The sequence below is a fragment of the Microtus oregoni genome, unplaced genomic scaffold, assembly GCF_018167655.1.
Source record: "Microtus oregoni isolate MIOR12 unplaced genomic scaffold, Mior012 000003F_ref0000135, whole genome shotgun sequence".
NCBI classification, from domain to species: Eukaryota; Metazoa; Chordata; class Mammalia; order Rodentia; family Cricetidae; genus Microtus; species Microtus oregoni.
In genome coordinates, this window is record NW_024543062.1 from 31908125 (window position 1) to 31934165 (window position 26041).

The 26041-nt window shown below is 48.9% G+C and overlaps 1 protein-coding gene across 1 annotated transcript in view; it reads left to right on the forward strand.

Moving 5' to 3' along the window:
• Positions 1-26041, forward strand: part of LOC121446319 (SV2 related protein) — a 71126-nt gene that overhangs the window by 15058 nt on the left and 30027 nt on the right. Inside the window, exons 2-6 of the mRNA XM_041648870.1 lie at positions 12048-12208; positions 14189-14274; positions 16496-16594; positions 18411-18482; positions 24089-24213. Of these exons, the coding sequence (XP_041504804.1) occupies positions 12048-12208; positions 14189-14274; positions 16496-16594; positions 18411-18482; positions 24089-24213 (543 nt within the window). The remainder of the gene's footprint in view (positions 1-12047; positions 12209-14188; positions 14275-16495; positions 16595-18410; positions 18483-24088; positions 24214-26041) is intronic.

A 26041-nucleotide genomic window follows, 5' to 3' on the forward strand; every position in this document is an offset into this window, starting at 1 on the left:
CTATGGAGCACATCCTCCTGCCCTCTCCTGCCACCCCCGTGCCCACTGTTGTAAGCAGAACACATCCTTTCAAAGGGTCTCTTAGCCTGTCCACACCTAAATCACAGCACAGCTTGTGCACGCGTGTTTGTGCCTGCGTGTGGGATCCTGAGACAACATGGCTGTTGCTCCTCAGGTGCCGTTTCCCTTTCCTTTGAGACGGGGTCTCTCACTGACCAGGAAGTTGCCTGAGTAGTTGTCAGGTGAGCCCCAGGGACCCACCTGGCTCTGGCTCCCCAGAGGTGGAATTACTAACATGTGCCCCACACCTGGCTTTTTAAAAACTGGGTTTCGGAGCTCAAACGTAGCCCCCCTCCTACTTGCAAGGCAAGCACTTCGCAGACAGCCACAGAAGGCGCTTCATGACCTCACCACGACAATGCTGAGAACCATACGATCTCTGTCCCACTCCGTAGCCAGCATTGAGCAGACCACCAGCCCTGGATCAACACTTAATGAAATCACCTGTCTTTTCAAGACACCGTCTCCACAGTGATACCTTCGGTTCCCATGGCAACCCTGTGAGACAAGAACTACCACCTCTACTTAAAATCCAGGAAACTGACTCAGAGTGGTGAAGTGACCTTCCCAGGGTCACACAGCGCCTGAACATGTGGATAAGGAGAGTCAAAGCCAAGACAGTCTGAGGTGGCACTGTGGACTCTCTTCTGAGGTAACCTCTCTGTCTGCAGGACCCCAAATGCTACCCTGTGATGACCACAGATCAATTCAAGCTTCAGTTGTCAGCCTGGTCTCAAGGAATTAGGGTCAGAGGCTCGGATGAACAGAAGGACTCTGATAAGCCCTCTGGAGTCGCAGGCCCTTGCTTAGGGTCCCTGACAGGGCAGATCTCGCTGGGCAGCTGTCTCAAGCTCTTTCCTTCCTTAAGTAGCAAAGTTAGATAAAACAAATGTCTCTGGCTATTTTGGTAAATTATATATAATATGTATTTAAATGCCAAGAAATCCAAGCAGCAGGAGCCGGCCTGTCTTATGCTTACCATATATTCAGCATATGCCACTGATTTCTCTTTCATATCCCCCCCCCCAGGAAACCTTGGCTCATACAGTTGATAAACATTTTTTTGGAGCCCAACAGATTCAAAATATAGCTTGCCTGGTTGCGTCTAATTTCACGTAGTCCAAGGTCTCTCTTTCACATCTGTCTGAGGAAAGTCTAACAATCAAAGCTGCTTCTTGAAGGTCATCAGGGAGGAAGCGTCAAAAGAACCTGCAAGACAGGGTCATTCCCACTCAGCAGGGTCTGTTCAGCCTCACATTGGTCCCACCAGCCCATCGCCCCATTTCACAAGGTCATCTGTGAGCCCACGCAGCACGAACTCGTACTCAGGAAACACACGGAACAAGAGCAATCTGACATCCCAGTTAAAAAGTGCCCAAACTTGCCAGGCAGTCGAGTACTCAGAAGGCAGGGGCAGGAGGATCTCTGTGCACTCGAGGTCAGCCTGGTCTACAGAGTTAGTTCCAGGACGGCCAGAACTCAGCTCCACAGAGAAAACCTGTCTCAAAAAACAGACAAACAACCCCCCCCCCAAAAAAAACCAAATCAATTCAAAAGTCAATGAGTCGAAAAGGAAAATGTTTTTCTCCCTCAGGAGCCCCCATCCCCTCCAGTCCTCCTCAGGAGCCCCCATCCCTCCAGCCCTCCCCCATCAGGGCAGGGCTTCAAATGCTGACTCAGTAGGGTGGGGCCAAGGCCAGACACTCTTGTTTTAGGGGATGTTGGGGCTTGAACCCATGACCTGGGTACCCCTAGGCGGGAACTGTACCACTGAGGTACAGTTCAGCCTAGGTTCTGCTAAGGGCAGGAACTATACCACTGAGGTACAAGTTCAGCCTAGGTTCTGCAAGCTCCTTAGGGAGGCAGAAGCACGGGTCAGGACAACTCTGAAGTCTCAGAGCCCTGCTCTCTCACAGCTACCAAGGGGGATCCCCTGGGTTCCTGTTGCCCAGTACAGTCAGCTTGTGTGAAGGCATGTGGTGCATGTCTGTGTAGGAAAACATTCATGATCTCGTCATGGTTTGAATAGGCAGGCCCCCATGGACTCATGTGTTTGAATGCTTGGCCTATAGGGAATGGCGCTACTAGGAGGTGTGGCCTTGTTGGAGGAGGTATGGCCTTGTTGGAGGAGGTGTGGCCTTGTTGGAGGAGGTGTAGCCTTGTTGGAGGAAGTGTGGCCTTGTTGGAGGAGGTGTGGTCTTGTTGGAGGAGGTGTGGCCTTGTTGGAGGAGGTGTGGCCTTGTTGGAGGAGGTGTGGTCTTGTTGAAGGAGGTGTGGCCTTGTTGGAGGAAGTGTGGCCTTGTTGGAGGAAGTGTGGCCTTGTTGAAGGAGGTGTGGTCTTGTTGGAGGAGGTGTGGCCTTGTTGGAGGAGGTGTGGCCTTGTTGGAGGAAGTGTGGCCTTGTTGGAGGAAGTGTGGCCTTGTTGGAGGAGGTGTGGTCTTGTTGGAGGAAGTGTGGCCTTGTGGGAGGAGGCGTGTCACTATGGGGTCAGGCTTTGAAGACTCATATATGCTCAAACTATGCCCAGAATGGGACAATTCACTTCCTGTTGCCTGCGGATCAGATGTAGAACTCTCAGCTCCTTCTCCAGCACCATGTCTGCCTGTGTGCCTCCATGTCCTTCCAAGACAATAACGGACTAAAGCGCTGAAACTGCAAGCCAGCCCCAATTAAATGTTTTCCTTGATAAGAGTTGCCGTGGCCATGGTTTCTCTTCATAGCGACAGAAACCCTAACCAAGACGCATGTCTACTGTAGAAACACATTCGCAAACTATTCTGCTATTTTGGAGGACACAGTGGCAGTAAGCACACTGGATAACATGCTACCACCATCATATCCATCCCCAAAGACTTGCATCTCCCCCTTCTAATGCTCTGAAGTCATCACATACTCATCCCTGAGCTAGACATGGGGCATACACCGGTAGTCCCAGGCAACAGGAGCCTGAGGCAGAGGCATGATGAGCTCAAAGTCAGCCTGAGCTACCTAACGAGACTTGGTCTCCAAAACAAAAGAGGAAACAACAAAACAAATAAAGCCACTTCCCATTCCGTCTCCTTCCAGTCCCCAGGAACCATGGTTCTACTGTTGATCTCTGGGTCCCCTCATAAAAGTAGAATCATAAAGTGTTCATTCTGTGTGTGGCTCATTCTCCTAGTGTAATGCTTTTAAGATTTTCCTAGGTTGTAAGGTGTCAGAATTTGCTTCCTTTCTAAGGCTACATAGTGTTCCATTGTAGGGCTGTACCATAGTTTATCCATCCACTTACCCATGAACACTCGGGTTGTGCCTACTTTTGACTGGTGTGACAGCACACTGTGCGATGTGATACACGTTCTTAAATGAACATCACATACATCAATGATAAGCCCCTCCCCTCCTGAAGAAAGTTCCTAGTTTAGACAAGCAGAAGCAAAATCGCTGACAGCATGCTATCGCAGAAGAGACTTGTTTGGAATTGGAAACTTGCAAGATGGCTGAACCAAAGCTAGGGAAGCCACTTCCTGTGTGACATGGGATGCACTCCCAGCTCCTCTGGGCATAAGGGTCCCAATGAGGGACTCTCTACACTGGGTTAGCCTGTGGGCGTGTTTGTGGGGGATTGTTCATGCCTGTAGGAAGACCCAACCCACTGTGGGTGGCACCATTCCCTAGGCAGGGGGTGGGGTCCTGAACTTGTAGGGGAGGAGCACTGGAGCATGCAGGCATTCATCTCTCTCTGTGGGTATGGTGTGCACCAGCTGCTGTCTGAGGTTCCTGCATGGACTTCCCCCAAATCCTGGGCTGGAACCTAGACCTGTGAGCGGAAATAAACCCCCTTTTCCCCAGAGCTGCTCTTTGACGGGATATGTTATCACAGCAACAGAAATGGAAACCAGACCCTCCTCCAGTAATTACGTTTTCAGTTTTTGTGAATACTACAGGGAACAAAATGCGTGCGCGCGCGCGCGCACACACACACACACACACACACACACACACACACACGGTAGGGTGGATTTGGTTTTGGTTTTTGAAATGAGATCTCACTGTTTTGCTCAGGTTGCCCTGCTTGTCCTCCTGAGTACCTGGGACCTCAGGTACATGCCTGCACCAGGCTAACTATCTGGCTTTGTGATGTGGGTCCCCTCCCAGGGCAGGGTGGTTACGACTGGTCTGCCCATTTCTCATTCAGTTTTATAATGCCAGATGTACCCTTTAGCCTGGTGCAGTTGGCAAGTGTTTGTCGAATAAACAAATGCCCTCCAGGGCACCCGTGCCGGGGGCACTCGTGCAATGTAAGAGAGTCTGAGTGGACTGTGTTCATTTGTTTCAGGTAGAAACACGTAACACTAAGCTTATTGCTTTAACTGTTTTTACAAGTCAGTGGCATTTAAGGTATTCACAGGGCGTTATCACTCTCACCCCAGAGGGAAGCCTGGTCCCCACTTAGAAGTCACTCCCTGTTGCTTGGCAACTGCCTGGCTCCTGGCAACCAGCACCTTGCCCTTCTGCCTCTCCAGATACCCTAGCTCTGGCCGCACTATATGCGCACCAGACTTACAAGGCCTTTTGTGATTGGCTTTAACTCATTGTGAAGATTTTGTGTGTTCTATAGCCTGTACTGGTGACTAGGACCTTCTTAGTTCACAGATGGGCCATGGTGGAGCCTGCTCGGGCCAGCTGTTCAGGGCACACTCACTTTAAACACTTAGGACTTTTCAGATCCTACTATTTGCCCACTGGTGGCTCGAACTTGGCCATCCATCATGGGAATATTTAGCCTGCTGGTGCTGAAAAACGGGGTGCATGAAAGTCAGTTCTCAGCCTGGTCCTCAGCTTGAAGGCCTCTTGTGGTCTCCATCAGCAGCCCCCAGTGTTGTCCCATAAACACATGCTCTTAGCAAGACCTGGTTCTTTCTGGATAGTTGCTTCTCAAGAGGTGCATGCATCGTCCCCCGCCCAGCTGGTGTCCTCACCCCGCCCAGCTGGTGTCCTCTCAAAGGCAGCTTATCCCCTCTCCTTTCCCCGTACAGGACACCTGCCATCCATCTGGGACACTCCAGACTGATGGGACTCTTCTCGGAATCCTGTGTCCTTATCCTCCTGGGTGGAGGATGAGCTGCAGACAACCTGCCCAACCCAGAGGGAACATGGAGGTCCCTTAGCCCTGCTTCATGGTGAGGGGTCCCAGGAGTGAGGGACACCCTTGTCTGATTCCAAGCAGCTCCCAGGAACTTCAAAATGAAATCTCGCCCCTCCCTGCCAGGGCAGACCTTGGGGCCCAGCTATCTGTGTTGTAAGCAGGTTGAGGGTTCTGACAATTCCTGTATCATAGTGACAGTCTGCAGAGGTCAGCAGGCTGGACCTGGTCTGTGTACTTGGATTGCGACTCTAGAACACACCATTCTCTGTGTCTGGATAGCTGGCCCTTCTAACCTGCTTAGCTCCGGCTGCTCATCCATTTCCACACCTGTAGAAGCTCAGGGTGACTCTGACCAGGAGCCAGGTGATTATAGCTCAGAGCTGCGATTGCAAAGAAAGCCAGGCTGGAGGCTCAACTCCTTCAAGCTGTGCGACCCAGGGCAATCCCTGCATCCCTGAGCACCTTGTTCAATGTGAACTAGAACCTAACTCTTAGGTTGGTTGCCAGGGAAATGGGATGACTTTTCTAAAAGCTAGGGGTTGTCAGAGCTGGGAGAATGGCCAAGTGTGTAAAGTCCTTGCTGTGGAAGCATCAGGACCCATGTTTGGTCCCCAGTACCCACGGACTGTGAACCTGTGATCCTGATGCTGGGGGGTAGAGACAGGCAGAGAGGTGGAGCACTGGTCAGCCCCGAGCTGCAGATTCAGTGAGACTGTCACTCAGAAAGAAGGTGGAGAGGCTGGAGAGATGGCTCAGTGGCTCAGAGCACTGGCTGCTCTTCCAGAAGACCTGGGTTCAGTCCCTAGTACCCACATGGCTTTTCTGTCAACTGTAATTCCAGTACCAGTGGAATCTGATGCCTTCTTCTGGCCCCCACAGGTATTGCATTCATGTGATACATACATACACACAGGCAAAACACCCACCTACATAAAGTAAAAAAAAAAATCTCAAAAAAAAAAACCAGTTAAAAACAATAATGTGAGAAACAATACAGGAAGACATCTGATGTTGACCTCAATATGTATGCACAAGCATGTGTGCATGTGTAACACACACACTCACACACACACACACACACACACACACACACACACACCAGCGAGGGCTTCACACACCTCCTGGCTTTGGTAAGCTTTAATTAAACACCATCTGTGTGCTGACTCAGGCTCACTATGGACAGCTCATTTTGCAGGGGACACAGCTCCCTTTCCTGGGCAGACACCTGCCCAGAGCTGTTTCCAGGGTTGGCCTCTCAGAGGGTCACTCCCATAGAGAACCACCCTTGTGGCCATGGAGGTCACACCCTTTGAACCAGAGGTGGTATGGCCAAAGACTGGCCTGTATGTAGGTCCCACAGCTCTGAATGGGGATGGTCCATGCTGCACGCTCCCTAGGGATGTGTCTTTGTCTTGCTTCTCTTGCTGTCTCCCAGTCTCCCAGTTTGCAGTAGGCATTTTCCAAAGAGCACTTTACCAGGAAATCAATGGCCCATAAATTCACTTTGCATTCTTCTCAGAAACAGGAAAACCCATCTTAGAAGTCACATGGACAGCCGGAGGACACTAGAAAGCAAAAGCCATGGATGTCTTGTGGGTCCTGATATCAAAATTCATTTTCTTGTTTATTTGTTTGGTGTTTTTCAAGACAAGGTTTCTCTGTGTATCCCTGGCTTTCCTGGAACTCACTCTGTAGATCAGGGTAGCCTCAAACTCATGGAGATCCACCTCCCAAGTGCTAGGATTAAAGACATGCGCCACCACTACCTTGAAGGCGTAAGTCACAAACAATCCCACACCAGTTTGGAATTATGATTAATAGAATGGTTATTTATTTAAGGGGGAAAAACTTATAGATCACAGTCCCAGACAACAGCCCTCTGTGCAATCAGGAAGGGAGCCTAGTCACCGGAAGCGGATCCAGAAGCCAGAGAGCGAGTGGAGGGAAGTGGCCGCTTTTTTAAAGGGAGAGAGACCATGCCCCAATGGGCTGGTATCTCAGCGGCTGTTGGCTGAAGGAGCGGAAGGACCTCCCACAATACAACCTGGCTCAAAATTAATTTTTTTTAAATATTTATTTATTTATTATGCATACAATATTCTGTCTGTGTGCAGGCCTGAAGAGGGCACCAGACCTCATTACAGGTGGTTGTGAGCCACCATGTGGTTGCCGGGAATTGAACTCAGGACCTTTGGAAGAGCAGGCAATGCTCTTAACCACTGAGCCATCTCTCCAGCCCCCTAATTTTTTTTTTTTTAAGTTTTTCGAGACAGGGTTTCTCTGTGGTTTTGGAGCCTGTCCTGGAACTAGCTCTTGTAGACCAGGCTGGTCTCGAACTCACAAAGATCCGCCTGCCTCTGTCTCCCAAGTGCTGGGATTAAAGGCGTGCACCACCACTGCCCGGCTCAAAATTAATTTTTAAAATAATTTGAAAAAATACTTGCTGCAAAGCTATGCAGGTCAAACCTGTGTGTCACTTGCCCCAACAGATAGCTCAATGAATACAAAGCCCCAGGAGAAGTGCGGACCTCAGCAAGGGCATACAACTGCCTAACAGGGAAAGGAGAGCAGAATAAATCAGCCCTAAACTTACACCATCTAAAAAACTCAGCTCCAACTGCATCAAAGACAAAACCCATAAACCTTTAGAAGAGGGACTGGCAAGATGATTCAGTGGGTAAAGGTGCTTGCTGCCTTAGGGACCAACATAGTGGAAAGAGAAAAGAGACTCCTGTAAGTGGTCTTCCGCCCTCTGCAGGTATGCTGTGATATGCATATATGTGCATGTGTATGCATGCGTGTGCTCACATACACATAAATGGTTAGGAGAGAACAGAACACTTTATGACCTTGTGTCCCATGGTGACTGTTCTGGACATGACAGAGGCAATAAAAGCAAAACCAGATGTTGGACCTTCTCAATGTAGAAACTCTCCTTGTGTCTAACAACACATTCAGACAGAAGAGCCCGGGCATGGACTCAGAAAAATATTTGCAAATTAGATAATTGTTAAGATCTGCTGCCCAGATGTGCAAGAACAAGTCAGGAGGTGTGCTGACATGACATGGGCTTTTCATCCTGGCACTTCAGAGGCTGAGGCAGGAGGATAGTGAGTTTGAGGGCAGAATGGGCAACAGAGAGAAAATCCGAAAACCAGATATTTAGTTTAAAGCACTTGAATAGACATTGCTTCCAAGTCTGTTTCCCAACAGCCCGTGCAGGCTCAGCGTCAGAAAGATGTTAATGAAGGGCTGGTGGGGTGGCTTAGGCGCCAAAGGCTCCCGCTACTGTCCTGACAGCCTGTGTTTGGCGCCTGCGTCCTTCATGGTAGAAGGAGAGAACTGCCCACTGGTGTTTGTCTTCTGACTTGCAGGCATGTGTTGTGGGGTGTGCACATGCACACTTATTCAATTTTAAATTTTGAAAATATATTTTAAAAAGAAAGCTGCGAAGGAAAGCCCCAGCGAGCTAGCTGCCGCACTGCGGTCACCAGGTTCAGACAAACAAGCGAGCAATGACTGGCAAGTACAAGCAGATGCAGGGATCTGTGGGAATATTAAGTGGTGTGTGAGACACCCTGGCAGTCCCTCAGAATTTTAAACATTGATCAGCTTATAGCCCAAAGAAGTAAAATCAAGGACTCAAACCAAAATCTGTAGTCCTGTTTGTCACAGCATTCTTCACAATGAACAACAGATGGGAGAACCTAAGTCCCTGCCGGGTGGTGAACGGACACACTATGGTATGTCCATACAAGGAATATCACTCGGCCTTTATAAAGAAGTGGGGAGCTGGGTTTGGTAATGATTCCAGCCAGTAACCTTAGCCATTTAGGAGGCTGAGGCAGAAGGATCACAAGTTCAAGGCTAGCTAGTCTTGGCTACAGAGCGAGTTTAAGGCTAGCCTGGTTTCTTAGTGTAACCATTATAAAAGTGAAAAGAGGATGCCAGGCATATCTCGGTGGCACAGTGCTTGCCTCTGAGGTGCAGGCTCTAGATCCAACCCCAGGACTGAAAGGGAACAGGAATAAAACACTGGTTCACTTACATGAGCTCTCATGGCAGCTGAGTTCACAGAGATCGACGACTTCTGGGTGCTGGGTGCAGAAAGGAATGGGGAGTTGGGGCTTAAGGGGATAGAGTTTGAGATGTAAAGATGGAACAGGTCCAGAGATGGGGGGTGGGTGGTGATGGCTGCAAGCCTTCTTTAGCCTGCTGAACAGGACGCTTAAAATGGTTAGGGTGCCCACGGTTATGCTATGGGCATTTTACATCATCAAAAACAAAATAGAAGAAAAAGGAGGAACAAGAAATGAAGCTGCCATTTTAGGCTGTGTTTCTGGAAAACAACACAGTCATCCTAGCCTGTGTGTAAATATGTAACCAGTCTCCAGAGGGGATGATGGCCGGCCTCTTCTCAGGGTGTTTCGAGGGTTAAATTGAATAAGAAGCCATGTATGACTGAGGAAGAGCCACGTGTGTGGGGACAAATCTGTGGCATCAACTGAATGGCACCCCAGAGGTGGTGGTGTCTTGTGGCTCAGCCAGAGGGAAGTGTCGAGGGGAAAAGAGAAAGGAGATTTCTGTACAACTTTATACACTTGAAATAGCTCTACCTAAAGCATTCCCACAAAGGTTTGGAGTACACAGGAGCTATGGCAGGTCTGGAGAGAGACAGTTCTAGTGTGTCTGGAGCAGGATACTTGGAGCCAGGCAGAGCTGGGATAGAACCCTTGTTCCATGCCTCTAGAGTTGTATGACAGGGACTTGGGCATGTCACATGATGCCAGGGCTGCAGTTTCTCTTGTCTACAAAATAGCAATAACAGCAGCCTCACAGAGATGCTGTGCAGACTAAGCATGCAGAAAGTGCCAGGCGAGGCACACAAAGCACATTGGCCCCATGCCATTCCACGGAACGCTGCATTGGCCCCATGCCATTTCACGGAACGCTGCATTGGCCCCATGCTATTACACGGAACGCTGCATTGGCCCCTTGCCATTCCACGGAAGGCTGCATTGGCCCTGTGCTATTCCACAGAATGCTGGAGACAGAAGTGTCAGCCATAGGTGTCACACTCAGCCACCCCCCACCCTGTACCTGGTCCCTTTCCAGGCACAATGTTGCTAAAGATGAAGATCCTGCCTGTTCTTACATCCCTATAACTGGGCATGTGTGTATTTTAGAAGCTTCCCAAGCAGGGCAGCTTCCCTATGCTTCTGAAACAAACACATTTTATGCCAGAGCACAGTGAGTCTCCACGGGTCCATGGAATAATTCAAGAGTTACACACAGCAGGAGGGTCAGTTGGGAGCGCGCTGGTCTAGCATGTATGAGACCCTGGCTTTGAGTCTCAGCACAGATCTAGCATGTCAATCATCTCATCGTCCAGGAGGTAAAGGATGGGAGATCTGAAGTTCAAAGTCACCCTCAGCTGTATAATGAATTCAGGCCAGCCTGAGCTACGTAATTCCATCTCAATAGTAATAATAATGATAGCAGTGGTTTGTACTGAGCTTGCCCACCCCTTCTGCCTCTTTAAACCAAGGGTTCATTTTGCTTAGTTGCTCACACGGCCCTTCTACTGCCAGTGATTTTTTTCAGTCACATGGAAATGAGTCTTCCATACTGGACAGTGCCCTCTCCTGGAGCTGGGGAGCGCATTTGACTGTCAGTGACTTCAGACCTGGGTGACTGACAGCAGGGTCTTGTGCTTGGGAGGGAAAGGTTACAAGGAAACTGTTCACTTTGTCTTGAGTCTCAGACAAGGTCTCTCAGAGACACCATGCCTCCCCCAGAGAGACGAGAAATAGCTTAGTTTGGACCAGGAATTGTGTCGCACACCTATGAAGCCCCTGGAGGCTGAGGCAGGGGCATCTGGAGTTCAAGGCCAGCCTGGGCTATAGGGAGACCCTGCCTTTATTTTTTTAAAAAAGGAGTGGAGAAAGGAAGGAAAGAGGGAAGGATGAGGAAAGAATATGTAGTTTGAGGAGCGAGTGGCATGGTGTGCAGGTCTGTGGAGACTCAAATTCAAACATCTTCAGGGCCAGACAAATGGGCAAAGTGGGGAGTGGGGAGAAGCAGAGGAGCATGGAGGTGAGGTCACAGCCCTCAGGGCTGGAGGCCATTTAGGGAAAAGGCGACTGAGTTCCCATCAGGGTCAAGAGACCTGGGAATGTCATGTGGCTTTTAATGTGGAATTTCCCCAATTTAAAGTTTTGGGCGGTCCCCTTAAAGCAGCAGTTCTCAACCTGTGGCATCAGAAATCCTGCAATCAGATACTTACATTTTACATTATGATTCATAACAGTAGCAAGATTTTATGAAGTAGCAACAAAAGTTATGTTACGGTTGGGGTCACCACGACATGAGGAAACCCTGCTGTCAGTCAAAGCAGCATAGACCAGAGCAACTTTTCTTCATGCCTGTTACAGACAGATGTGTCTACCAAAGCAAGTAGCCCTACACTGCACTACACTGCACACACACAACGCTCGTGATGCTCTTGGCCATGTGACATTGAACTCAGGAGGCTAGGTCACCTTGTAGCTGTCTGTGTAAACACACACTATAACGTTCCACAGCTAGGAAACAGCCAACTACGCTTTCTGAGAACTCTTAGGTAATGTGCAAGGCTATGTCAAAACAGAACTCAGGCCCAGGACAAAGCCACAGCCATGCACATGAGAACACCAGTCATCAATACTGTCAAGAGATCAATAACTCCTAGTGTTACCACCCATCCAGCCCTCCAGTTGGTGAGCAAATGCTCTTTACCAGTTGTGGGTGGGAAAGCTGGGCAGCAAGGCTGTCCAGAGGGAGCTCCAGCCATCTTGATCACATTTGCCTTCTTCTCTAGGGTGGTGAAATTCCGCCGCACAGGAGAGAGCGCAAGGTCAGAGGACGACGTGGCTTCCGGAGAGCATGACGTTCAGATTGAGGGGGTCCGAGTGGGCCTAGAAGCAGTTGAGCTGGATGATGGGGCTGCTGTGCCCAAGGAGTTTGCAAATCCCACTGATGGTAAGAAAGCCCGGAGACTCAGGCATTAGCCTGGCACTCTGTTTGCCTGCCATGGTGGTCTTACGGAGTTCTTGTGAAGGGGCAGCTGGGAAGGCACAGAGCACCGAAGGGTGGTACTGGCAGGGTAGGCTGGGACTCCAAGGCCTACTTCTGGAGGGCATGGTTACCTCACAATCCCTGCTAGATGTATCGTTGCACACTTGGCTGAGAAGAGCAGCAACAACGCTGCTGCCGCTGACAGTGCCAAGGGTGGTGCTGATGGTGATGATGTTGAAGATGATTATGATATGGTAACTATGGTGATGGGGGTGGTGGTGGTAATGGTGATGGTGGCAGTAAAGATGGTGGTAATGAGCCAGGCAGTGGTGGTGCACACCTTTAATCTCAGCACTTGGGAGGCAGAGGCAGGCAGATCTCTGTGTGTTTGAAGCCAGTCTGGTACACAGAGTGAGTTCCAGGACAGCCAGGGATGTTACACAGAGGAAAAAAAAGATGGTGGTAGTGATGGTGATAACCATGATGATGGTCATTGTGGCGATAGAGTAATGATGGTGGTTCTTGTCTCAGTCAGGGTTTCTCTTGCTCTGAAGAGATACCATGACTATTGCAACTCTTATCAAGGAAAACATTGCGAGTGTTCTGTGTTGTGTGGGTCGAGTGAAGAAAGAGGTCACTCCAAAATAAAATTTTAAGGCCTATGTAGTCTCTGACAAACTGAACTGAACAGCTGTACAAAGGCACATTTATTGATTATTACACAAAGCTATTTTTCAGGTAAATTATTCCTCATGCCAAGGTCCTCTCTAAAGGGAAGCATCACATGCTCTCATGACTTTAGTTATTTATTGTGTATTATTTGCAATACATGATAATCTCAGAGCCTCAGGTATGCCAGAGGCATCTTGTGGCCAAAGTCATGTGAAGGCTGTAACATCCCTTCAGAAAAACAATTCTCCAAATCACGGAAAACAATCAATTTCCACAATAATTCTTCAAAGTCAAAGTCCTTCTAGAAAACAACATGAGTAATTCTAGTGCCTACACCAGATACAGCAATTCTGCTAAATTTTCACAACAAACATTGAATTGGGGTGGCTTACTGTCATGGAGGGCATGGTGGCATGCAGACAGACTGCTAGAGTAGGTACTAGAGAAGGGGCTGAGAGTTCTACATCTTGGTCCACAGGCAGCAGGAGCAGACTGTGTGCCACATTGAGTTAGCCTGAGTATATGACACCTCAAAGGTCGTTCCCATGGCAAGACACTTCCTCCCACAGGGCACTAATAGTGTCACTCCCTATGGGTCTGTGGGGGACATTTTCTTTCAACCCACCACAGTAGTGATGATGGTGATGGTCATAATTAGTGGTGATGACGGTGATGGTCATGATTGATGGTGGTGATGATGGTGATGATTGGTGGTAGTGATGATGGTGATGATGGTGATGGTCATGATTGGTGGCGGTGATGATGGTGATGATTGGTGGTGGTGGTGATGGTGATGACGGTGATGGTCATGATTGGTGGTGATGATGATGATGATGATGGTCATGACTGGTGGCAGTAGTGATGGTGATGATGGTGATGGTCATGATTGGTGGTGATGATGATGGTGATGGTCATGATTGGTGGTATTGATGGTGATGGTCATGATTGGTGGTAGTGATGATGATGGTGGTGGTGGTAATGATTAGTGGTGGTGATGATGATGATGGTCATGGTCATGATTGGTGGTGATGTTGGTGATGATGGTCATGATTGATGGTGGCAATGATGGTGATGCTAATGATTGGTGGTGATGATGATGGTGGTGATGGTCATGATTGGTGGTGGTGATGATGGTGATGAGGGTGATGATGATAAGGGTGATAGCTATGATGTTAGTTCTTACAGCAGCACATGCTATGGCTCATTAGCCTGTCTGGGGACCACCATCCAATAGATATTGACCCCTTCTCTCCTCCCCCTTTGCCTTCCTAGACACTTTCATGGTGGAAGATGCGGTGGAAGCCATTGGGTTTGGAAGATTTCAGTGGAAACTCTCTGTTCTCACTGGCTTGGCTTGGGTAAGTATCTGGGCATAGCATCTCATGGACACCCCAAGGATCCTCCTGAAGCTCAGCTGGGTACCATGGCAACAGGAATAGCACAGCTCACCCCACACAGAGCTCCTGCCTGAATGCCAATCAGCAAAATTCATACAGTGTGGTGGCCCAGGTGCATCCTGGGAGGAAGGTGGACATGGTTGGCCATCACCCTAAGGAGGCATCCAGCTACAGAAGTGAATCTCTGCCCTTGGGGACTCAGGGCTACTTGAGGTGGTGGTGTTGGGTCATATCCCCACCCAGGAAAACAGACTTCATAGAAAGTTGCCATCTGGGCTGGGAGTATAATTCAGCATGTTTGCCCAGCCATGTGCCAGGCGCTGGGTTCTACCCCAGCACTGCAAAACACAAAATAAAGCAAAGAGTGCCTTCTGATTCAAGGTGTCCACAAATGCTAGCCAAGGAACCCTTATAGAGCTACAACACCGAATCTTTAATCTAGCTGCAATGCTTTTCTGAGCATGGTGTGAGATGTGACCTGAGCACATGTTTCAAAACAGACCACCAGTTTCTCTGCTGCCCCCCACACTCCCGTGGCCTGTGTGTGGGTCTGCCCTTACTGTGCCCCACACCCCTGTTACTTGTTTGTTGGTCTGTTTTAAATTTTCCAATATTCTGTCTAGTCATAAAGTAGTATCAAGACATTTAGTAACTGGGGCTTCTCAATATATGCTAATATATTCAAACACCATGTTAGTTAAATATGCAGAGAATTCTTCATGAACACATGACCTACCAACAAAAGACAAAGGAGTAAACTGCACCGAAGGAAAAAAGACCAGACTGTCTTTCTGTCTCTGTGAAAATGTGTGCTTAGCTTTTAAGCACGTGGCACTTTCTCACTTCATCTGGGGAGCACCTGTGTTTTTTATCACGTGTGTGTGTGCGTGTGCATGTGCGCGTGCGCACATGCATGTGTGGGTGCCATGGTGAACATGTATGTGGTGGTCAGAGGACAACTGGCAGGGACAGGAGTTGTTTTGTTCCTTTCACCATGTGGATCCTGGGGACCAAATTCATGGCCTCAGGCTTGGCAGCAAGTGTTTTTTATTATTAAGCAGTCTATAGTGGTATATTATCTATGCTTTAATAAATAAAGCTTGCCTGAAGATCAGAGAGCAAAGCAGCCATACAGGCAAAGCAGTGGCAGCTCACACCTTTAATCCCAAGACTTGGGAGACAGAGGCAGGTGCATCTCTGTGAGTTCAAGGCCACCCTGGCTACAAGATATTGAATCTGTCTAAAAGAGAAACAGAGCTCACACAGAGGTGATCCCAACACTTGTGATCACACACCTTTAATCCCAGCACTAGGGAGGTGGAGACCGGAGTAATAAGCTGGGTGAAGAGAGGAATGTAAGGGGGAGGAGCCAAGAACTGAGTGGAGTGTGGGGTGTGGAGTCTTCAGGACTCATGGAAACAGGATCTCGTCCATTTTCTGTCTGAGGTGGAGGTAAGAGTCAGTGGCTGGCTGCTTTGCTTTTCTGATCTTCAGGTTGAACCCCAATATCTGTCTCTGGGTTTTCATTATTCATGCTACAGCTGTCTCATTGACCCAAGAACCTGTGTTTTTAAAAATAGGGGGAAATGATGTCCGTGGTGCTATGTGTAAGTAATCCCAGCGTGCAGGAGATGAAGGCAGGAAGATTGCTGGTTTGGACCAGTCTGGACTACATAATGAGACCCTGTCTCACAAACAAACAAAAACCACTACAGGGGCCAGTGAGATGGCACACACACACACACACACACACACAAATAAATGCAAATTTAAAAAAATGACTGGAGAAATGGCTCAGTGGTTAAAAGCACTGGTTGCTCATCTGGAGGACCCAGGTTCAGTTCCCACAATTCCCAGTGCCCACATGGTGGGTCACAATTTCCTATAACTCTGAGGGATCCAACGCCCTCTTCTGGCCTTCAAGGGCACTGCATGCACCTAATGCACAGACCTACGTGAAGGCAAAACACCCATTTGTATAAAAGAAATAAATATGAGGCTTAAAAATAAATTTTTAAAGCAAGCAGACACTGTGAGGAAACCCAACAAGCATGTCAGGTGTCGCCTGAGTCCCCCTGTAGCCGCTCATTGGTTCGGTCCCACAGGCTTTCCCATGGATGTCTGGCCAGATGCTGGCAGGGCAGCTCGCACTTTGGCCTCACGGTTTCCCTTCTTCCCACAGATGGCCGACGCCATGGAGATGATGATCCTGAGCATCCTGGCGCCTCAGCTGCACTGTGAGTGGCGACTCCCCAGCTGGCAGGTGGCACTGCTGACTTCGGTAGGCAGCCCAGCAGTTCACAGATTCCCCTGGTGTCCTGTGAGGGCGCTGCCCATCTCCTGCTGCTAGGGCTCTGCAGAGAAGAGCCAAGCTGTCCTAGAGAGGAAAGGGTTCATTCCCCGTATAGTCCCAGCAGAATGCACTGCTGGGGGAAGTCAGTGCAGGGACTCAAGGTGGAGCCGGAGCCTGGAGGCAGGAGCTGAAGTAGACGCCATGGAGAACGACAGCCTACTGTCTTGCTCCTCACTGCTGGGTTTTACTTTTTATAGCACCTGGATCACCTAGCAGTGATCATCCACAGTGATCCAGAACCTTAATCAGGACATTAAACAGCAATCAAGGGAATATACCACAGGCTTGCCCACAGGTCAATTGGTGGAGGAATTTCCTCAACTGAGCTTCTCTCTTCTGGAATGACTGTAGTTTATGTCAAGGTGACATAAAACTAGCCAGCACACTAGCCCTGGATGGAAACGCTGATGTCAGCTCCCCTTAGCTCCTCCCACCCAATGCCCTACCCCTGTGACCAGCAAGTTAGCAACCAGCTCTACCCCTCCAGAGCTTTAGCTCCTCGGGGACCTCAGACAGTCTGGAACCCATCACAATGAGCATGTATACCGTAGGAGCCTCACCTCCCCGCTACAGACAGGAGATGCCACCCTTCTTCCCAGGAGGGTGCCGTGAGGGTTAGAAACACTGCCCTTGACAGGCAGTAGACTCCAGTAAGTGTTGTGCTCTCTGGAGAGAAGCTCTGAAGGTGAGTGAGGTCTAATCCTCCATTTTGCTCTGGGAATTCAGAGGAGGGGATATAGGGGAGAGAACAGCAACCATGATGGCAATGGCTCCCTGAGAGCTTTATATCCAAAGGATGGGAGCCATGTTGGATACAGTGTTAGCTACTAGTCACATTGCTGACTATAACCCTGACAAGGAACAACTTAAGGGAGCCGGTTGACTTGGCAGATGGTCTGAAGAGATACAGTGTGTCTGGTGGCCAAGGCAAGAAGGAGGAGTGTGGGGCGCTGGTCGCATGGCATCCCCAGTCAGGAAACAGACGATTCCTGGTATCCATGTCTCTCTCCTTTTTCTTCAGTCTGGCTCATGGGATGGGGCTATCTGTGATTAAAATGGCTTCCCACCTCCATCTGTCCTGTTAAGACCCCCCCTTCTCAGTCATGCACACGGGCTCATCTCCTAGGTAACACTAGACCCTGTCAAGTTGGCAGTGAACACTAATGACCACAGTACATCTTCCGTTGTGCCCTTGACCGTCGTGAAGGGAAGAGAGGCAGATAGATTAAGCTGCTCACTCCAGTCACACAGCTCGGCTCTGGCCAAGCTGTGGCTAGTTAGTGATGGACCCCAGGTTTGAGCATTATGAGTTTGATCATTATGGCGATTTTATCTGATTGTTTGGGGTGCTACGTAAGGCAAAGCATGACTGATCTGCAGTGAGGTCACAGCCCAGTGGGAGTCATTTTTGTGGTTAAGGCTTTAGCAGGGGTGGAGTGTGATTGTTGGGAGACCTGCCTAAGGGTGGTGGTACCCACCTTTAATCTTAGCTCTCAGGAGGCTGAGGCAGGAGGATTGAGAATTTGAAGGCAGCCTGAACTACACAGACAGACCCTGTCCTAAAACGAAAAAGGAGCTGTCTCAGCAATAGGTTTATCTGCTCTGCAGTGCTGTGTGTGTGTGTGTGTGTGTGTGTGTGTGAGAGAGAGAGAGAGAGAGAGAGAGAGAGAGAGAGAGAGAGAGAGTCTAGTTGCTGTTTCCTTTCACTCCGTGCTGCTAATAGAAACGGTCTGTCTGCCCACAGGTGGTGTTCATCGGCATGATGTCCAGTTCCACGCTCTGGGGAAACATCTCAGATCAGTACGGCAGGAAAACAGTAAGGCTTCTCCTCTAAACGCTCACCCTCTGTGGCAGTCCAGACATCATGGGGCAGCACAATACATCCTGACGCTTTAGCAGGGGTGGGATGTGACTGCAGTATCGTGGGTGAAGAAGGCGCATCTGAGAGGCCAGGGGATGTTCGGTGCCAACATATGTCCGCACACCAGGATGGGTGAAGGATGGTAGATGAAGTCAGCTCTTTTATCCTAGAAGAATGCATCCTGTCTCAGTCTGCCAGGCAGTAGCCTTCCCTGGCCTGCCTTCCATATCCACTGTCCTGACGGGGATCACTTCCTGGTTTAAATGTTTGTTGTAGCCATGGCAGTGAATATCCCAGCATTCAGAAGGCCCAGGCAGGAGGATTTTGAAGAATCTGAGGTCAGTCTGGGCTAGAGAGACCCTGTCTCAAGTGAAACAAAACACCATTTGTGCTGGACCGCTTATGTCTGGTCTGCTTTAATGATGTAAAATGGCTTTATAAACAGGAAGGAGGGGAAGGGTGGCTGGAATCGCACCAGGCTCTCGCCACAGCTCTCAGTTCCTCCAAGGCTTTGACGAGAGCTTCCCTTTATCGGGTCTTCCTCTCACTTTTCTCACTTTATTAGACTGCTCTTGGGTCACTGACATTCTCTGTAGGCGAAGTTAGTCCCCTCCCGTCTGTCAACTTGGGCCCTAGGAGCTCTACACAGCTGGCGTGGGGTACGCTCCCCACCCTTTCTCTCTGCTTTTTCAGTCCTCCTTGGACGCCTCACACCAGCCTGCAGCACCCAGAGCCAGGGTGGCATGATGAAGGCGTGAGTCAGGTGACCTCAGGGTCATTCCTGACTGTGTGACCTCATTCATGTAAGTGAACTGAAGTCTCCTGTCCATGACCATTATGGCAGCAGACAGACAGGCCAGGTGCTGCAGTGGTAACCAAGCACACACATCTGATCCACAGGCACTAGGCAGAAATACACCCAGCGGCACACCTCCTCCAAGCCTATGCCTCCTAATCCTTCCCAAACAGTTCCACTAACTGGGTACCAGACATTCAAATATACGAGCCTCTAGGGGATATTCTCCTTCAGACCACTCACAAGACAAGCCCTTAACCCACTAAGCCATCTCGTTGGCCCACAGCTGTAGGCAGAGGTTTCTGTCCTGCCAGCCAGCTCGGAAATAACCACACAGAGACTTGTTATTAATTATAAATGCTCAGCTGATAGTTTAGGCTTGTTACTGATTAGCACTTATATCTTAAATTCACCCATATTTCTTATCTGCATTCTATTACTTGGTGGCACCTTTCTTCAGTATAGCAAATCTATTTTGCATCCAGGCGACTCTGCCCTTTTTCTTCCCAAGATTCTCTCAGTCTGGCTCTCCCTCCTAACTTCTTTCTGCCTAGTTATTGGCCAGATAGCCCTTTATTTAGCCAATGAGAGCAACACATCTTCGCAGTGTACAAAAGGATGATTCCACAGAACACAGTTGCCTTTTACTTCCCTAAAAGTTCACAATAGTTCAGTTGGGGTTCTCTTAGAAAAGTGTGTGTTCTGCCACCGGGACCGGTGATTCACATCCGTGTGTCAAGATACAGAGAAGGTTATGAGTTCGGGTCTCAATTTTATTTTTTACATTTATTTATTTGTGTGTGTGTGTGTGTACAGCCTCCTGTCCCACAGCACATGTGTAGAGGTCAGAAGACAACTATGGGGAGTCCGTTCTCTCCTTCCACCATGTGGGCGGCAAGGAGGGAACCTTTGTGGTTAGGATTGACTTTGGAAAGTTTTTTTTTTTTTTTGATTTTTCGAGACAGGGTTTCTCCGTAGCTTTTGGTTCCTGTCCTGGAACTAGCTCTTGTAGACCAGGCTGGCCTCGAACTCACAGAGATCCGCCTGCCTCTGCCTCCCGAGTGCTGGGATTAAAGGCGTGCGCCACCACCGCCCGGCGACTTTGGAAAGTTTTTACCCACTGGGCCATCTCACTGACCCAAGAGTTTGGATCTTAAAAACTCATAAGTGGATTTTCAATAATGATGTTACTAAATCTTATAAATTATAACCCCATTTTTGCACTTTTCAGGACACTGCTTCTCAATACAGGGGAGGGGAATATTTGATGATGTGTGGGCAGACTGGGTTGTGACAGCTAAGGGAAGAGATGACAATGGCATCTCATAGGTAGAAGCCAGGAGTCCCATCCAGCCCCGAGGTGAGTGGCACTGAGGGACCTGGTCCAGAGATAAAGTGCCTGCCTCCGACACTGCTGTCACTTGCAGAGTTAATTCCATCACCTGGGACCATAAGGCTTTATCCAATATCCATGTGGTTGGTTCATTCTAGCAAACAACAAGGGACCATCTCTCTGTGGAAAGCATGGGCCTGAGCCAGGCTGCTTGGGGTCAGGTCCCAGCTGCTTCCCAGACAAACTCCTGAGCCTCGTGTCCTCATGCCTACGTGGTATGGCTCGGACACGCCAAAGCCTTGCACGCGAGGTCTTGGCAGAGATAAATCATTTCATAAATGTCTATTACTACTCTTGCTGTATGTCATAGTAGTACCCATTCATAGTAGGCAGCATCCACACACTGGCACCTTCCTCTAGAGTCCAGGTTCTTCACCCTGGCCTCAGCTGCTCACAGACCTGAGTTCTCCCCCAAAGAGATCAGTCCCAAAGAAACGAGGCCGCATGAAGCGCTGCCCATAACGTGTTCTGCTGGCTCTGCTCCTAACAGGCTGCCGGAGAGAAAGGAGAAGTGTCCTCCAATGGCTTCTCCTCCCATGATGGAGTTTCTGTGCAAATTCAGGAAGCAAGGAGCCGGCTGTAATTAGGAAGCCTCCCCCGAGATCCTCCAAGGGCTTGGGCGCAACAGGTCACCTGCCAGAAGCATCAAACACAGAAGGGCTTCTTACTGTCTTGGTCCAAGTGATAGGTTTTCATGTCCATCTGAATGTCTGTATTGGGGCTCAGTGAGGTGCTTTGGATCAGATGGAATTTCCTAATGCCTGGGGGCTTATGTCAACCATAGAAAGGTGAGGACAAGGACGTTATACCTCACTCCCACCACCCATTCTTCCACTCCCATGGAGAAAGGCAAGTTGCTTCACCTCTCTGAGCCTCAGTTTCCCTGCATGCAAACAAAGGTGACAAAAAGAACAAAGGGGGAGGGGTCCAGCCAGAAAATATATGTAGGACTGGGGTGCAGTCCAATGGGTGAGTGCTTGCCCGGTACACACAAAGCCATGCTCCCTCTCAGTACCAAATAAAACCGGGTGTGGGTGGCACATGCCTTAACCCCAGCGCTTGGGAGGGAGTGGACGATTCAGCTGTTTAAGGTCACCCCGGTACACAGTGAGTACAAGATAGCTTGGGCTACACGAGACTATCTCAAAAACCAAAATGAAGTATGTGTAATATACATAAGTGTTTGCCAATGCATGTTAGAATGTTCTAGTTGTAATTACTACAGTTCAGAGTGTAGGTAGTGTAATCAGGCCACCCGGTCAGACAGAACCAAGAATGCATCCCAGGCTTTCTGGGTTACAAACCCAGAACTGGTAACCCAGAGACAGACACGTCCAGTGTGTTCTAGATTTTTAGTGCTGAGGGTTGATCCCAGGCCCTGCAGCGTGTTAATCATGTCTCCTAGCCCCGAGCTACACCCCAACCCCACATTTTATTTATCCGTCACAGGGTTTTATGGGGTTTTCAATGAGTTGCCTCTATTCTAAAAAGATACATTTTAAAGTATAAAAACAACAAAAAATGTGGCTTATAGCTTTTTTGGAAACCTGTGTTACCTAGTGACTGGGACTCACAATCTCTCATCGTGACTTTTCGTCAGAACTCAGTAGAAACCCACAAAGTGAGGCGAGTCCACTCATTGACTCAGTCCCCAGCTGTCCCTGCCATAGCTCACCTGCCTGAAGAGTTCAGTTTGCTGGAGATTGGTGGGAGCTACCAAAGGCCATGGAGGAAGGAAGTGGCTTCTTTGAAGCCCAAGTCTCAGGCGTTGGAAGCTCTGGCTGTGGGTGTGGCCCTCATATGTGCTGATTTTGCATGAATCACTCTCCCACTCTGCCAAGACAATTCATAAAACAGAGATGAGAAACCTCCTTCCTGCAGGGGTTCTACAATGAACCCACATAATAGTGAGAGAACAGTTTTTAAAATGCAGACAAGAGCCCTATGAAGTCAGAGACTGTATCATGAAGGGGGGCCTGCTTGTTGTTGGGGTTTCTGTCCCGCCCAGTACCCCACAACTGTTTAGCCCCAAAGAAAATCACACATCGGTCTCCATAAATTATAAACTGATTGGCCCATTAGCTCTTGCCTCTCACTGGCTAACTCTCACATCTTGATTAACCCATTTTTCTGATCTGTGTTAGCCATGTGGCTCAGTACCTTTTTTCAGTGGGGCAGATCACATCCTGCTGCTTCGGTGGTCTAGGCAGGAGTGGAAGGAATCAGCTTTCTCCTTCCCAGAATTCTCCTGTTCTCATTACATCATTTCTACTTCCTGTCTGGTTTTCTCGCCTATATTTCCTGCCTGGACAATGAGCGTTTATTTATAACATGATTAACAGAATACAGACAATTCTCCCGCACCAAGAGACTCAACTGTGGGGTTTGTTCCTGCCGTTCAGTGCCAAGCAAGCAGCAGAAACTCAGTATATACATGCCATGTGGTTGAATGGGTAGATGGTATGTTCCAGCAGTCCTATGGCCAAGTACACAGCAGCTACTTGACATATGCATATTGAAGAAAAAGAAGCATAAATTATGTCTATATCAGCATTGTTATGCTAGGCACATAGCAAGTGTTCAACATATGTGCACATTGATAAATCAGTGGATAAATTAGCAAGTGAATGCTGTCTCTCAGTATCCGGCCAGCATCCCTTAAATAACATTTATCTTGAATTTGTTTCTCCATCTCTAAGGGTAATTAACACTCTCTAAAATTTGTACCATATTTGTCATGATGTCCCTGTCTAATTCTCAATCCCAATGAACATCATGTCCCCTTTACTTAAAACTCATAATCAATATTAATCACACTGTTAGTCGGCTATCATCTGCTATAAAACAAGCACCCAAGACAAATCAGCGTATAGAGATAAAAGGTTTGTTGGGCTCACAGTCTGTGAGTCTTCAATCTGTGGAAGGATCACTGTTAGCTCTGGTCCAAGTGCATCCGTTCTGTGTCCCCTCATCCCGTGAAATAGAGAAGAGTGACGGTCTAGGAAGGATAAGAAGCCTTCTTCTGGGTTTATGGTGAGAATGTTGGAGATGACGTGAGATGCACAGTCATCTGTGTACCTCATGGCTGGCCCTCTGGACCCTAACTGGCACTGATGGTACTCCATGCACAGCCAGGATGGCCCAGGTGGCCTGACACCCGGCATGCCCCTGCCTGTGCAGGTTGCTTATAAAGTGGAACTATTGATAACTGAAAATCTTTTGAGATTTTATTTATTTTTATTTTATATCTATGGGTGTTTTACCTGTGTGTAAGGCTGTGTGTCATGTGCCTGCTGTACTTGTGGAGGCCAGAAGAGGGTTCAGATCCTGGAGGTCCCACGGCTCCTGTGACTCCTTGTCTTGTCTCCACAGGGGCTGAAGATCAGTGTGCTCTGGACCCTGTACTACGGCGTCCTCAGTGCTTTCGCGCCTGTGTATAGTTGGATCCTGGTGCTCCGAGGCCTGGTGGGCTTTGGGATCGGAGGTGTGCCCCAGTCGTAAGTAAATACCCCACTCTGGCCTAAAAACACCTCTGTATGCATAGGTTCAGTCGCCGTGGATTTAAAAATACTCAGGGAAGAAGTGAACGTGTTGGGACTCCGCCCTTGTCATTAGTCACTAGAGAATATACACCGTTGGCCACGAGGCTAACATTTGTACTACGGTATGTGCTATCAGCCATCTAGTAAAGGTTTATAGCATACAGGGGTATGTGTCTGTCAAATATTACGTCATTTTGTAGGAGGGGATTGAACAGCCCCAGGTTTAGGTCCCAGAGCCCTGGAGATAAGGGGACAGTTGTGTTGGGTTTCTAGAACCTGGAGCCACCGTGGGAAAGGCAGCATTAGCATCAGTATCCTTCAGCTGATAGCAGCATCAGCATAGCGTCCAAAGGTCCTAACAGCAAAGCCATAACAAAGCAGACCCAACTTTGATGGTACATTCAACATCCCCACATCGGGACTGCTAGGAGGGGTGTGTGTGCCGATGGATCTCACAAGCTCCGTTTTTCAGTGGTGGACACTGAGACTCAGAAAAGGTGATAGTCTTTATTCCAAACAACCCACTACAACCCTTGGGCCAAAGCAAAGCCTGTACAGGTCCAGCTGTGAGCTCCTGCAGGCAGTGCTCCCGGCTGGTGCAGAGGGAATGAGGGAACAAGCCCCTGGTTCAGCCATCGTGCCTGAACTAATGCAGCAGCTTAGTGTGACACCCAGTGCAGTCTGCCCCTTGGGCTCCTCAGAGGGACATGCATCCTGATGTGTGCCCATCATAGGACAGTCCGTCCCTCCAGGACTTGGCCAGTCTCTCCTGCAGACTTTCCCAAGGACTGGAGGGATGGGCCATAGGCCCTGCTACTGCTGCTGGTCTTGGGACTGTCTTAGGTGCCAATTCTCTTCTTCCTCTGCCACCCAGTCTAAAGTCCCTGTCTTCAGCATGAGTGATTGTCGATGTAGCTGGTCCATCAGGTGGGTGACCAGACCTCACAGCACAGGGGTCCCATCCCTGGTCACCACACCCTTTACAGGCCAGGGCTATAGTGCTTGTTCTTGCGCTTCACTGGGGAACTCAGAGATATCCATGGCGCCCCCTGATGGCCTTACTGGCTCCCAATTATTAGGGTCAGTTTCTCTCACTGGCAAATGTGGATCCTGTGTTTGCATCTTTCTCATTTAAATCTGGAACCCAAAGTTACCAGGTGGCAGCTGTTGCTTACAGTCTTGTGGGACTTCAGATGTGATGACAAACGCCTTTCATGCCAGCACTTAGGAGGCAGAGGCAGAGAGAGCTCTATGAGTTTGAGTTGGAAGCCAACCTGGTCTATATTAAGTTCTAGACTTGGCAGGGCTAAAGAATGAGATCCTATCTCAAAAAAAAAAAGTCTCAAATAACAACAGCAACAAAAAATATCTTTGGGATTCTTTTATCATATATATATTTATTTATTTATTATGTATACAATATTCTGTCTGTGTGTATGCCTGAAGGCCAGAAGAGGGCACCAGACCCCATTACAGATGGTTGTGAGCCACCATGTGGTTGCTGAGAATTGAACTCAGAACCTTTGGAAGAGGAGGCAATGCTCTTAACCACTGAGCCATCTCTCCAGCCCATCGTTGGGATTCTTGAACTGTGCAGGTCTGAAAGCTTTCTCTCTCAGAGCTAAGACCGCGGGAAGATGCTGAGGCTAAGTCCACACAAATTCACCCTGTAGCAACAAAATCTATGATAGCAATAAAACTCACTCCGGAAGCCACTTTAATGCCTTGACTTCTAGAACCCTCTATTCTTTCTAAGGACTGCTGGTTTAAAAGGCATGTGTGC